The following is a 14,929-nucleotide window of genomic DNA, read 5'->3' on the forward strand; positions in this document are numbered from 1 at the left end:
CTGAAAGTTTTTCCGTTTGACATTATATAGCTATTAATGGATGATTCATTTTTGCTTGGTTTAAGATTGTAGTGAGAAACATAGTATAAATGGTAACACAAAGCAAAGAAAATACTTTGATCCCAATTAAACATCCACTACTCAAGTTCTCATTTAATAAATTCAATTTGCTGACAAGCAGTACTAAAAAAAACTCAGTGAATTAGCCATGCAGCTGTTGTACCCTTTGTTGAGAACACTTTACTTCCTATCACTAGTGGTAGGTAGTCTGCTGGACCTGACCATCAGATTTCCTACCCTTGAAATTAATGCGTAAGCAACTGAGTATTTGACAGTCATGTGTACTCTTAATGTAATTCTCAGATCAAGTCAGAGTGACACCGTGTGACAAAACTGAGCTCTGAATTATATGAGAGAGAGAGAGAGAGAGAGAGGCAGAGAAATAAGTCCAAGTATTGATCCAGTATCTTATTTATAGGCATAACTGAAGTGGTAAGGACCAATCTTAGAATGTTGGGCTTCATGGAGGGAATGACAATGGATTGAGATGACTGGTCATATGAGTTTCTTGAGAAGACCTGCACATAGAGAAACCAAGTTCTAGAATAGCTGTGTGTTCCACCCACATCTAACAAGAAAACTTTTCACACATCCAACTGTAACAAACCAAACTACATCTCTTCTCTTCCCCACATCTCCTCCTTCATGTACCATGCTTATTTCTCACTCCTCAATCCTCTACTTAGAACCCTGTTCACTGTATCATTGCTAGCCGGTAGCCAACCCCTCTATACACCCAGGTTCTTCACCACTCACTGCATTCCTCCTGCCCACACTCTACTCACGCTTCTTTGGCAATGCTCTGACACTTGCCACCATGTATCTCTCTCTTCTTTTACTTGACCTTCCTATTTGTATTCCAATCCCTGTCCCTTGTGAGTATGCCCAGCATTTTGCCATCATCTCTTTCCTGCTCTCTCTTGCACTCCTGCTGTCTCCTACTCTCTCTCTCTCTCTCTCTCTCTCTCTCTTTCCTGTTTCTGTCTCTTTATAACCTTTCATCAGCTGACACAAGATCACCTCCTCAAATGCTCCCTTCCTTCTCAAAGGATCTTTGTCTTACAAGTTGCTTGGTGATCCTTCCAGTACTGGTGCCACTTCAAAACGCCATCCAGTCTACACTGTAAAGTGCTTGGTGTTTGAAAGGGCACCAGCTGTAAAAACAATGCCAAAACTGACCTTGCTTGTGTTTGTGCCACATAAAAAGCACTCAATCTGCTCTGCTTGGTGGTTGGTATTAGGAAGGGGGAGCCAACCATAAAAAGCCCACCAAAACAGACACATAATTATGGTGCAGGCTCCTGCCTGACTAGCTCCTGTCGAACCGTCCAACCCATGCCAGCATGGAACGAGGACGTTAAATGATGATTATGATGATGATGATGAAACTGAAAAAAGGCAAAGCCGACAAGATGTGAACTCAGAGTACAGAGAGCAAGAATGAAACTGCAAGGCATTTCATCTGATACTTTGATGTTGATTCTGTCAGTTTGCCGTTTTAACTGTATCGTGAACACCATTGGGAAAGACATGATTGTCCAATATGCCACTTCCCCTAAAATAGGCTAATGTGACAAATGAAACTAAAATCAATACATAAAAAAAAAAATTAAATTTTTAATTAGAAATATTTATATGGTGAGGAAAGTGACAATATTAGTTCAATGATGAAATGGATAATATTATTTCAACCAAATATGGATGACAATTCAAGGCATGTCATATTAGTCCTCCAGTGAAATCTGACAACATTCTTACCAAAGTTGTGATGAGAGAGTCATTAAGCAGATGTAGTATCTTTAACACAATTAAGAGGCGGGGACCATTACTTCCTCGCAAAATACTTTAAAGACTAGTCATCCATAACCTTACAAATAAGCTCATACATACACAAATTCTATGTTAGTAGACTATCTTGCTGTTAGGTTCTACTACTGTACAACCCATTTGCATATAAATATTATTCATAACGTCAATAAGAAAGTTGCACAAAGAATAAATTTAATTTCTCATCTCCATAAACATTGGATTATATGTGAGTATATATATAGCTAGATGTAGGTACATGTGTATGTATATGTATGTGTTACACACACACACACCACATGCACCATGTCATAAATCAAGGAGCCAGTTTCCCAATATTCTGATGAAGAATACTGTGAGATTGAAGATACTGTTTGGGTAAAAATCTGTAAAGCAATTTATACATACACATACTTCCACATAAATATATACTTACATTTACACACCACATATATATTATCTATTTACATCTAAACACACACATTAACACATACGTACGTCTACACACACATTTATGCAGCATAGTATGTTAACATAACAGCTTCTGTATAAAAAGAAAAAAAAAAAAACCATTGTTTTATGTAAAAGATTGCCAACAACTGAATCTGGTAATTGTGTCAATAAATGGAAATGTAAGAGAAGTATGGAGCAATGTTGTCATGTGACAGGTATCAGAAGATGAGCAATACAGATTTTTCATTCATTGTACATTAAGTCAATCCTTCATCACAAAAGGAAGTACATGTAGAGGAGGGGAGAGCAAGGATAGGCTGAAACATGACTGAAAGAAATAGAGAGAGTGAACACAGAGAAAAAGACAAAGAAAAGAGCAGAGGAGGTGGAGAAAGAATACAATAGAAGGAATGTGAAGACAAAAGATATTTGAACACAAATATATGTACATATATATACAGTTATGGACAGACATAGGTTTGGCATAAAAAAAAAAATGATGGCAAAGTTAATTTCAAAGTTCAAAACTATGAAAACAATTAAAGGCTAGTAGTATGCAATAATGGTATTACATCACCATTTTGTGAAGAATATACCCTAACAAAAAGAAAATGAATAACAGTATTACAACAATAAAAAAATCAATATTTAGATATGAAAATCCTATGAATTTACCATGACATCACTATAGATGAATATTTGAAGAAAGGAGTAAATTGAATAAGGGAAAAGTAAATATGCAGAAAACTCACTTCGGTAAAGGCCAGGAACCAATTTATACACTAAGTCTTGTAAAGTTTCATCAGCCCTGGAAAATAACAAATGGATTATCTTTTTTTAGATTCACCAATATTATTATATTAATTGCAAGTAAAACACAATATAGGGATACTAAATATTTTAGACACAGATTTTTTATTTCAATTGAGGCTTTATTAAAAAAAAATGCTAACAATTTCTGTTTTGATGTTTATTAATAAAAATCTGATAACTGCTTAAAATGTTTAGATTTAATTCAAATGCTATTTAATTATATATGAGAAAGATATATAAGCTAATGCTGTCTTACAATATATTAAGAAATCTTGCTAGATATAAAAAGTACCATTTAATTGTTAACAATATTGTCAAAGAATAACTATCACAAAAAGAGGAAAGTATTGCTGGTGTATCATGAAAATTGTTTGAAAACAATTGTATGGAAATAATTATTCGCAAAACAGTTATTCGAAATAAATAACATTTGTGTTCTTTATTTTTATTGAGTGCATGATATGATGATGGTAATAATAATAATATTATTAATCCTTTTTACTAAAGGCACAAGATATGAAAGTTTTGGGGAAGGAACTAGTCGATTACATCCTCCCCAATGTTTCACAGGTACTCAATTTATCGACCCTGAAGGGATCAAAGGCAAAGTTGACCTCGACTGATGAAATACTGCTAACCATTTTGACCAGAATGCTAATGATTCTGCCAGTTCAATAATAATAATGGTTTTTAAAATTTTGGCAGAAGGACAGCAATTTTGAGATGAGGGGGAGCAGTTGATAACATCATTTTCAGTACTTGACTGGTACTTTGACCTTCAAAAGACAAAAGGCATAGTGGACCTGGTAGGATTTGTGTTTCACTTTCCCCAGTTAAAATCTTAATTTTAATTTTTTAGCTATGCAAAAAAATTTTCCCTTTCATGAAGCCCTGGAAATGAAGATCTGACAGATTTTTTTAGCAAAAAAATCATTATGACTATAACAAAAATTTAGATAGTTTTTGGAAGTAAAAATACATATATTTTCGTGTTCATACATAAATACACAAATGCTCATTCATTCATTCAATATCTATTTTCCCATGCTAACACAAATAGACCAAGGGCTTATTCAAGGCAGGATTTTTTTAACTAAATGAATGTTCTTCCCATTGACAACTCTTACTCACACCCCAAGTAAAGGATTATTCATTCCATAAATGTTCTAAAATGAAGCTCAAGTTGTTATGTCAGCAAAGAATATAAACAAGGAATGGAAAAAAATAAAATCAGTTTTGCACAGCCTGTGACAAGATTGGCTATGCTATAGCAACAGTTAACCTTTTAGTGTTCAGACCAGCCGTATCCAATTCCTCTACAAAATCACTAAAAAAATAAACAAATCACGTTATTGAATTCTCATAGCTTTGAGTTAATGTGAGATAAAGCCTTTCCTGCCTTTATTCAAGTAAAAATACCACAAAATTTTTGAGACTTCTTGGTTTTTTCAAAATTTGAAAAAAAGTCTCTATCTTAGTTTTTAACAATATGGCCATCAGCAAGTAGTGATTCCGACTTTGAAGGTTTTATTTACTCTTGATGATGTACAAAATGTAAATGAGAACAACAGTGATTTGCCTTCGGATGAATCTGATACTGATATTTACGAAATTTCATCAGACGAGGAATATCTTGATAATGAAAAGGATGAAAATGATATTGAAAACATTACAGCAATATGGTTGAAGATTACTACATCAACTACAATTTCCAATTTCACAGAAAAGATTAGTCCACAATACAGTCCACCTCCAAATGCTCAACCATTGGACTATTCATTTTTATTTTTACTGAAAAGCTTTTTTTGAAACTGTCGTGGAGGAAACAAATAAATATGCTCAACACATAATTTCTAATAGTGGAAGACCTGATCCACTATAGCAGCCAACTGATACTGTGGATATACAAGCTTTTTTTACTATAAACATTATGTTTGGTTTCAAGCTGCTTCCTCGACTGTGAAACTACTGGAATCCTGATATAAGGTATAAGTCCTGATATAGCATTATGTCTAACTATAGTTAATTCATATATTGTTTATGTAAAAAGCCAGAAGGTACCTCTGCCACCAACGGCCTATGACCATTTGAAATTTGGGATTGACATCGCATCTCTGTTATGTGAAGGATTTCTTCTAGAAAGCACAAAACTGGGAGGAAAGCAAAATTAACTGAGGTGGATGTCAAGAGAGAAAATATTGACTCCCATAAAGTGGAAAAAATAAATGGAAGGAAAAAAGTTTGCAGTGTGTGTTCACAGCACAAAAGAAAACCTGCAAAAGAATATCAGGTTGAGACCTAATTTATGTGTTCATTTTGCAAAGTGCCCTTGTGTTTTGGACAATTTCATGATTGAAATATGGCATAACTATATTTTGTAGTTTGATAGTAATACTATCATATATTCCTTTAATTTTATTACAAATAATATGTGAAAGGGAGAAACAGATATCAATTTTCAGTATGTTACATACCTGTTTTCACCTTTATCTCACTTGTTAATGAGCTTTTTTAATTAGATGCATTCTGCTATGTAAATGTATTCACTAAATTGTATAACAGTACATAGCCAATGGTATATTGACTAGTAAAAGAGTTTTGTACGTTATTTTCAATGAAAATGCTTGAATGAAATCTAGAGAAAGAATAAAATCTGTATTTTAATAAATTCAAACTAATGTACCTCAACTTGACAAGTAGCAAAATTGTTGGCAGTTGATATCTGGGATGAATTTAGCAACAAGTCAAACAGATGCATTAAGAATTTCAATTTTAGTGTTTATCCATAAAGTTATTGCTTTAACCCTTGTTAATTAAATTTACCTGTCCATAAAAGTCAAATTCAATCATTAAGATCAGCTAAAGTTACATAACTATAAACCACTGGTACATAAGCACCCACTGACAAAATTTCCAATCTGTCCGAAAAAATTCAGTTATAAGCAAATACTCTGGACACCCCTCTTGAACCTGAATAATTCAAAATAATGTGAACAAGTAAGAATTACATTTGACAGATTAATCTGAACACTAAAGGGTTAAAGAATTTCACACACAATAAATTACCAACAATTTCTATCAACCAAATTCACTCACAAGACACTCATCAATACATCACTATAGAACAAGGAATTTGCTCAAAATGTCACACAGTAAACTTGTTTGTGCCTATAGCATACCTGTATCTAAAAGTTAAGTACCACCTAAAATGTTACTTAACTTTTCTGATTTGACAGAAACTGGTGTTCTCAGTGTGATGCATCAAAATTCAAATTAAAATAGCATAATATACAGCAATCAATCAAGCAAACACACAAAGGAGATAACCTAATTTTACTGGCTGGATATGCTGAACATTTGAAATGGCAGTGAAGGACCACTGAAAACACATTGAACACTAAGGTGAAGAATTAGTGATCATTTGGTTGCTATAGTTATTGTGTTGTGTCCTTAAGCAAAAGTATCCTTAATTTACTAGACTGACAAAAACAGATGAATGGCTACTGAGATTATTTTAACCCCACTCCTAATAATACATGAATAAGGGTGTAGTTAAACTAGAAACTTTATCAATACTTCAAAATCAATGGACAAATTCTGAAGCTTATTTTGCAATTCCAATATTTATATGCTTAAACCTATTACCATGCATTATCAGCAAATGTTCTGGATCAAATTGCATGTAGTCAGTTTAAGAGGAAAGGAGAGAAGGAGAGATAAAGACTACAAGTAAGGGGGGTGAGTGAGGGAAGAGAAAGAATGAGAAAACAAAGATAGAAAGACAGTCAGGCAGAACTCATAAATATATAATGGCAGTGAGATAAAACAATATTTTTTATATCATGATAAAAAAAAAAAACCCTAAAATTAAAGATTGCAAATGCACACATATACAAAATTGTGAACTTAACATGAGAGAAATCATTAAAAATATGATTATTAACATAACCTAATGCCATAATCAGAGTAACATATCAGCCACACATATTAGCAGATTATGCATAAAATATTATGTAATGTATTTTTTGTGAAATTAATTCTTTAAATAATCTATATTATGTACGTAATTACTTGGTCTTGAAATTCCTTTCCTATTCCAGGCAAGAAAAAAAAAATTTAAGAAAGAAAATGAAAACAGATGTGTGTTGACATCATGCAATTAATTCCTACAATGAAATATTAAAGCAAATAATAATAATAATAGTAAAAAAAATACATCTTTCAATAAAATCCTAGAATTCCTAAATAAATGTAAAATTTTACATGCTGCAGATTTCCTATTCAGGTAAGGCATATGGGTGTGTGTGTGTGTGTGTGTGTGTGAGTTAGACAGGTTGTCATAGTCTGAGCCATTTCTTATAGAAAGTCACTCCTTCCATAGATTGGTGCTTCTACAAATCATTTAGCTTCATTTCTATGACTGGATACCCTTCCTGTAATCAACCACTATTACAAAGTGTACTGAGAGTTTTTCTCATGGTACCAACACTGTCCATGGGAACTCCTATATGCAGATGGTCTAGTTTTCAAAGCAGAATCTACAGTAGTAGTAGTAGTAGAGAAGAAATTCCTGGTGTGGAAGCTAAATCTTCAATCAAAAGGCATCAAGATAAACTTAGAGAAAATTAAGATTTTAGTTTAGCTAGTGAAGAAGACAGAAACTTGGTAGCCCCAGGGAAATGTCTTACTTGATATGCAGGAAAGGAAAAAGTATAACCTTCATATGTGGTACCCTATGTATGCTATGAACATACATAGGGTGCCACATATAGGGTAATATATACACACACACTCATAACTGGGAAAAAGTATGAAATAATATTGACGATAATGATACAACAATAACCCAACTAATAATAATATTTGAAAAGAATTATAATTAAAAAAATGTTTTGATATCAATTTATAGACAAATTCAATGTTACCTTATGTTCTGTAGTGGTCTAGTTTTGTGGACCATGACTTCACAAATGGGGCAGAATTTACTAGATTCCAGGTAACGCACAATGCAGGCACGGCAAACTAAAGAAAGCGGTGATAAAGTAGTAATTAAGTTTGGATAGTGGGACTGAAACCATAAACAGTAAGTTTCTTAACAACACGCAAATTACACACATATATAATGAGTAGATGCAAGCTAATTCATATAAATAAGAAATAGCATTGAATGCATTACAAAGATTGGAGTAACATAAAATATACCTCAGAATTTTAGCTTTTCATAAAAGAGTACAATAGAGAATATATATTTATATAGAACTGAGGTTGACAATGAAAAGACTGAGTGATAGAGGAGTAGCTGGGATGGACAAAGCCAAGACTGAGTGATGGAGAGTAACTGAGGTAAGACAGAGTGATGGAAGAATAATTGAGGTGGGGAACGATAAGACAGAGTAATGGGTAGTAACTGAGATGGACAATGGCAAGACAGATTGATGGTAGAGTACTAACTGATGTAATGCAATCATTCATAACTTGGCCTTGTAGTGAGTAACAAAAGTGGAGGTTAAAGAGGGTGTTAGAGGAAATTGAATATGAATAGGTCCAATCCTATCCCACATTTCCTGGGTGGCATGGTAATGTGGATAAGAGAGAAAATGAGTATTATAGAGATAGCTCAGACAGGTTTAATGTCATTCCTAATTATATAGGAATGTTGATAAAGTGAATAAGAGAGATCTATTGGCACCCTTACTTACACAGGTAGTATAGAACAGAGGATGAATAAAGGGAGTGAAATTTTTCATACGTTCAATTTCTATTATATTTCCTTTAGTCTTCACTTCATAGCTTCCATTTTCTATGACTTAGTCAGGAGGAAGACAGACTTTTCTTAACCCTTGCAGACATTCTGAGACTGATCAGATGCATGCAATGTATAGCTTGCTTTGAATATCTACATGTTAAAGTTATAATAGATGACATCAACAGGCAGCTATAGATGACAAGGAAATAATTCCAAGAGTTGATACTCTGAGAAGGATTGTGTATAGGGATTAATATAGGGTTTGGGTGGCAAGGCTCAGCAGAGTGACAAGAGGAAGAGATGGGGTATATTAGTAGGCTTAGTTGGAAGTTGTATGTAACTAGTGAGTTCAAGAAATGGAGTTTGTTGAGGAAACAAAACAGACAGAGAAAGCAGATAATACTTATGTGTACAGCAATTAGAAAAAGAAAAAACTGAAATTGTCATGATACTTTAAAATCTACTCAATATTTCAACAAAGTTTTTACATCATAATATAACAGCTCTGTGTATGTTAATTTTTGATATAGTTGAAGTCAATGTCATGAGCAGTCAATAAAAAAAAAAAAAAATACATTTGGGAAAAGATGGAGGACTTCTGGTTTCAATAAAAGAATAGCTCAAGGCTTGAACTCAAGTGGGGAAAAAAAACAACAGGTTTTATATTTTATTGAGAGAATAGTTAGGCTCAGGGAAATCAGCTATTTGAAGTTTTCTTAATAAATGGTGAATTTTTTTCCCAATTTCTTTCACTATCCCATCTAGTTTGCATCCTCAAGTCACACCACATTGTGCCCAAACCAATACAATTGCTTCTCAAGCATATGTTTTTTAGTAACATAAGCTCCTCTGCATTCAGCAGTGGTGGCTCATGTATAGGCACTGTTGAGCTGCAGTACTCCCTATTTCCACTCAATATCATTGATAACATTCAATATAATGAGTCTATTTTTTCTTTAATTCTTTCTTTATACTTGTACATTATATAATCCTTAAGCTTAATGTCAGTAGCCATCCCCTTGTTTGTGAAAAAAAATGCAAAAATCATTGTATAGAACTGTGCACTTCACAGTTCCAGCAATGCAGGGTTTGGATGTCATGTGCGTGCTCACATGTCCAAGATAGGAAGCTTCATGCTAGGGAGAGAGAGTACTGTATGAACGACAGTGCCAACACCTGTATTCTAGTGAAAGGTAGTGTTTCTTTTTGACTCTGCGTGTGTTGTGCTTAAATCGTGTTTATATTCTTGAATGTGATAAAGCATAGAATTAGATTATTATCCTGCTTCCAGCTTCAGTGTTGCTGCCAGGATTTGAAAAATAGGGCACATTTTTCCCCCTTATTTTGTGATTAAGGGAGTGTTTTTGAAAAAGAAGTGGGAATTCACAGTGGTGTTCAGTGAAAAAAATATAAACACTACCTGGCAGTGGCTAGAATGTGAACCGATCAAGTTTATGTGTAAATTTTCTTTTTATATGTTTGTTCCCTTTTACACAATATTAAATCAATGGCTAAAAATTTTCTGAAGTAGCACTCCCACTTATTTTATCTATGAGCCGCCACTGGCATTCAAATAAAGCTGTCAAATGCAATGTTCAGAGCATCTGTGTGTGTGTAAAAGCTTCAAAAAACTCTTCAAATTAAGAAAACTGAAAATTTTTCTCCTTTATTTTTACTTACAAGGATGGAGACATTCAATTATGGTTGTAGCATCAATAAAATATCCTCCGCACAAGATACATGTCAAATGAGGATTCAATTCAGTTATTTTAATCCCTACAGAATGGCTTTTCTCTGGAGATTTAGAAATCTCTGCAAAGAGAAGAAAATAAGAATCAGTTTACAAGTGTAAAACAAGATATCACACAATATACAAATAAATCAAAATAGTTTCTCTTCAATAAGGAAAGGAGCTTATTTTCTCGCCTCTTCAGGGATTAAGTACTAAAATAAAATCTGGAATCCAAGTAAAGTGGTGACAATCTTTATCAGCAACAATTAATTCACAAGCAATTTCAATGAGTTAAAATGTTATGAGAAGGTAAACTGAAGTTGACAACATTTGAACCCAATATAGAGAATCAAAACAATTCTGTAAGGCTCTTCTAAGGTTTCAAGACCATTGTCTAAAAAACATCTTGTACATTTACATCCTAATTATTTTTATAAATTTGCTTTCATAAAATACAATTGAAAAATAATACATGACAAGTTTAGCAATTTTACTAATCAAGTAATTTAATCCCAGATAAATAATAGTGTCCCAAAATGAAGAGCTGATTAGTGATGATTGTATTTTATATAAAAATGACATACTACCTTAAAATATTTTCAAAGCACTGTTACACCAGAAGGTAACTAGATACATTTGTTAATCAAGATTAATTTACACTAATCTTACGAATCAGACAACGGTGATGAAATCTCATCAATTAAGTAGTTGAAGTGAATATACCCTTGGACAGCATGTTACTCAAATGCAAATAATTTATAATGTAGGCCCTATCTCACAAAATAGAGTAAACCTAGGTTTGTAGAACAAGGCCTCTTGTTCAGAGACACAACAGAATATTTAGAGTAGCCTGTCTATAATTCACATAATGAGTTATTATATAGCCATCCCCATCTAAAACACATAGGTACACAACAAACAGTTTGAATGGAGGAATCATGCTCAGTAAGTTGTAAGCAGTGACCCTTCTAAGTAGTGTGCTTGTATGTGCACAAGTAGGAAAGGAAAGATAAGGTGCAAACACAAAGTTTACACAATGAAATCAGATTTTTGTATAATTGAAGAAATATGAGTGATGGTTATTTGCATAAACGTGCACATACTTTACAAAGGAAGGTAAAATTTGTACACAGTGCAAACTTTTGTACACACCTACAAAGAAACTTAAAGGGGGGCATTGGTTGTGAGTTTAATTCTCAATCTAAGAGGCATGTTGTGCCCTTGAGCAATGCATTCCATTTCATGTTGCTTTAGTTTACTCATTTGAAAATGAGTACCAGCAACAGTTGAGGGTTAACTCTGTTACAGACTAGTATTCTGTTTGGGAGGAGTGAGGTCTTATAATTTTAGTCACTTAAACACCATGGAAACTAGGTAAGCAGGTGTCCAATGGGTGTCTGCTTGGGTAAAGAATATCCCTCAAATACGAGCATATCTGCATGAGTACATGAATACTCCTCTCAAAGAGTGATACATCTATATATATAAAACTGTAGTTGTGTGAGTGTCTGTCCCCTTCGATTTAGATTCCTAACTACTCCCACATTTTGTGGTGCAGTTTAACCAAATTTGGGTATCTTATAGTCGTGATTCATATCGAGCCCGTCTGAGTATTAGCACGCATCTACGATGAGTCTACGATTTTAAAAATAATTTAACATCATTTTTTATTCCATTTTAATGCATAATTTTTCGTGTGTCGATGGCGGCGGAGTTGGCGTCCATGGTCACACCTGCACCTGTTTGCTTCTCCCCCTTCTTCCCTCCCTCGTGAAGCTGTGGGGAAGGGAGTGTAAGGAAATCAACGTCGTAAAGCGTTGTCAAGGAGACCAGCGTTCTTTTAGAACAACGACTTCATGGCTTGAAGACACCAAAACAGAAATGGCTAAGAAAGCCCGAATTGGCATCTATAAGGGAAGTAACTCTCTAAAAATGCTTATATAGTTATTTCCCTTACAAACCCAAGCAACGCCGGGCGATACTGCTAGTTAGAAATAACTTGCTGTCCATCTGTCTATCTATCTATCTATCTATCTCTGTTTCTCTTTATTTTCACCATTATCAACAACAATGTCACTGCCAGTACCTTTGTCATCCCACTACCATAACTACCAGCTGCCTATTTCTCATTTTTTGTGAGTTACTTCTCTTAACATTATACAATTATATAAATAGTAAGTAGGAGCTTACTATTATAGTAATAAAAATGGCATTGAGCTGGCAGAATTGTTAGCACACTGGGCAAAAATGCTTAGCTGCATTTCATCTGTCTTTGTGTTCTGAGTTCAAATTCTGCCATGGTCAACTTGGCCTTTCATCCTTTTGAGATTGATAAAACAAGAACTAGTTGAGCACTGTGATGGATATAATTGACTTACCCCAACCCCTGAAATTGCTGGCCGTATTCCAAAATTTGAAACCAATATACTGATAGAAAGGTATTATTTAAAAGTGTGCTCTTTGACCTAAAGTAGATAAAGAACAATTAATTAAAAGTTCCAGGGATAATAAACTCGTGGTCCAGCTAGCTGAAGGCACTGGTGAAAAAAAAATGTATATGATCCCCCTTGATACTTAGACTATTTCATCTGAAATGTCTCTGAGTTGAAAGCTATACCTTGTTTTTAACAAATAAGTAATTTTAATCTTGTTTGAAAAAGTAAATGAAATGGTTACTGCACAGGATTTATCTTTCCATGAGCAGAAAAAAATTAACATTCTTCAACAGGTTAGACATTGGATCAGAAAGGATACAACTATCTTCTCTCCAGTAGCAAATAACTATGGAATATACAAACTCAGACACAGTCAAACCAGTTTAATTTGTACAACAGTGCATGCACTAACAATGTGGAATAAGTTACTCATTCATAATGCTTGTCACATTGTTTTTGATTTATTTAAGATGTAAGATATAACATTTCTAATGAGCATAATTTTAGCTGCCTTGTAAAAATGTAAACAAAATGGTTAGACAACAGGTTTTGTACCTTTGTGGGCAAAAAAGAAAAAAAAATAGAATTCACAAGTCTCAACAGAAATCAGAAACTAAAGTAAGAAATAGATTTTGAGGAAGTAAAAATATATAGGAAAGTGAAGGATCAGGAACTGAGTCCCAATAAATTGGCCAACCAAAACAATTTAACATATAAGACCATTCCTTACAGTGGGAATACCAGCAACAAACATATAAGCATCAAGTAAATAAAATAGGTGAGTACTGTAGTTTGCTTGAAGTATTGTGTATCGTTTGTAAAGAATAAAAAATTTTGAATGGTACAACAATGCACTATAATACAGACAAAGGGCTATATACCTGTTGTAATTTAGTCAGCCATAGTCTGATATGATATTTCGGAATATCATATCAAACTATGGATGACTAAATTACAACAAGTATATAGCACATTGTATTATAGTGCATTGTTGTACCATTCAAAACTTTTTATTCTTTACAAATAAAATAGAAATACAATACAATGTGTGTACATGCATGTGTGTGAACAAGAAAGAGACTTATCGGTAGATTAACTGATTAATAACATTTACAAAGAACTGCTGGCTATTAACAAAATATTATGGTAAGGAAGTCTACTTGTGAGTAAATATTGTACAAGTATTTACATTGAAGTACTAATGGTTCTTCCTAAATGTGGAACAACTGGTTGTTTAGGAGCAAGAAAAGTACATTTAAGGAAGAGTTAGTTTGCAAATGATGTAAGTGCAGAAAAGTACAAATAAATTTATCAATTATGAGACTAAATAAACAGCAGCAGTGGTGGTGGTATGAGTTGGTAAAAAGTAATGGACAGTGAAAAAGATAACTGACGATTATAAACTATAAATACTGTTTAGAAGTGTATGTAACTTGTGTTAATCAAAGATATGTATACAGAGCCACTTCATCACATTGCAGAATATGTATTTTATTTAGTAATGAATTCTTAATTTAGAAAACAGCAGTTATTTAAAAGTATTCTACCTGTGTTTTTTTTTTTTGTTTTCGTTTTACCAATATACAAAGTAACTTGGCAAATTTGCCAAAATATTAAATTCTGCTCTTGAACCAAAGGCAGAAATGATAGTGAATAATGAATTTTAGATATTTATCATATGCTGTGATACATGGGAGAGAAATACAAGAATGGTGAACTGTGTTGTTATATCTTGTTCCACTAAGAAATAGTTTTTAGTTGAGAATATAAGCACTTTTTTGTGGGGGGAAGTATGTAAAGTTTATGATACCTTTACAACAAAAACTACTGTTATGTGAATCTCTTTCACCAAACTATTGCCTGTTACTTAAGCTAAAACTGAAC

At 33.4% G+C, this 14,929-nt stretch overlaps 1 protein-coding gene across 2 annotated transcripts in view; it reads right to left on the minus strand.

Moving 5' to 3' along the window:
- Positions 1-14,929, minus strand: part of LOC115214949 (polycomb complex protein BMI-1) — a 105,838-nt gene that overhangs the window by 40,589 nt on the left and 50,320 nt on the right. For both annotated transcript variants that reach the window (XM_029784041.2, XM_029784040.2), the window contains exons 2-4: positions 10,559-10,690; positions 8,058-8,154; positions 3,072-3,127 (exon numbers count right to left, since the gene is read on the minus strand). In XM_029784041.2, coding sequence (XP_029639901.1) covers positions 3,072-3,127; positions 8,058-8,154; positions 10,559-10,690 — 285 coding nt within the window. The remainder of the gene's footprint in view (positions 1-3,071; positions 3,128-8,057; positions 8,155-10,558; positions 10,691-14,929) is intronic.

The sequence above is a fragment of the Octopus sinensis genome, linkage group LG8 (genome assembly GCF_006345805.1).
Source record: "Octopus sinensis linkage group LG8, ASM634580v1, whole genome shotgun sequence".
NCBI classification, from domain to species: domain Eukaryota; kingdom Metazoa; phylum Mollusca; class Cephalopoda; order Octopoda; family Octopodidae; genus Octopus; species Octopus sinensis.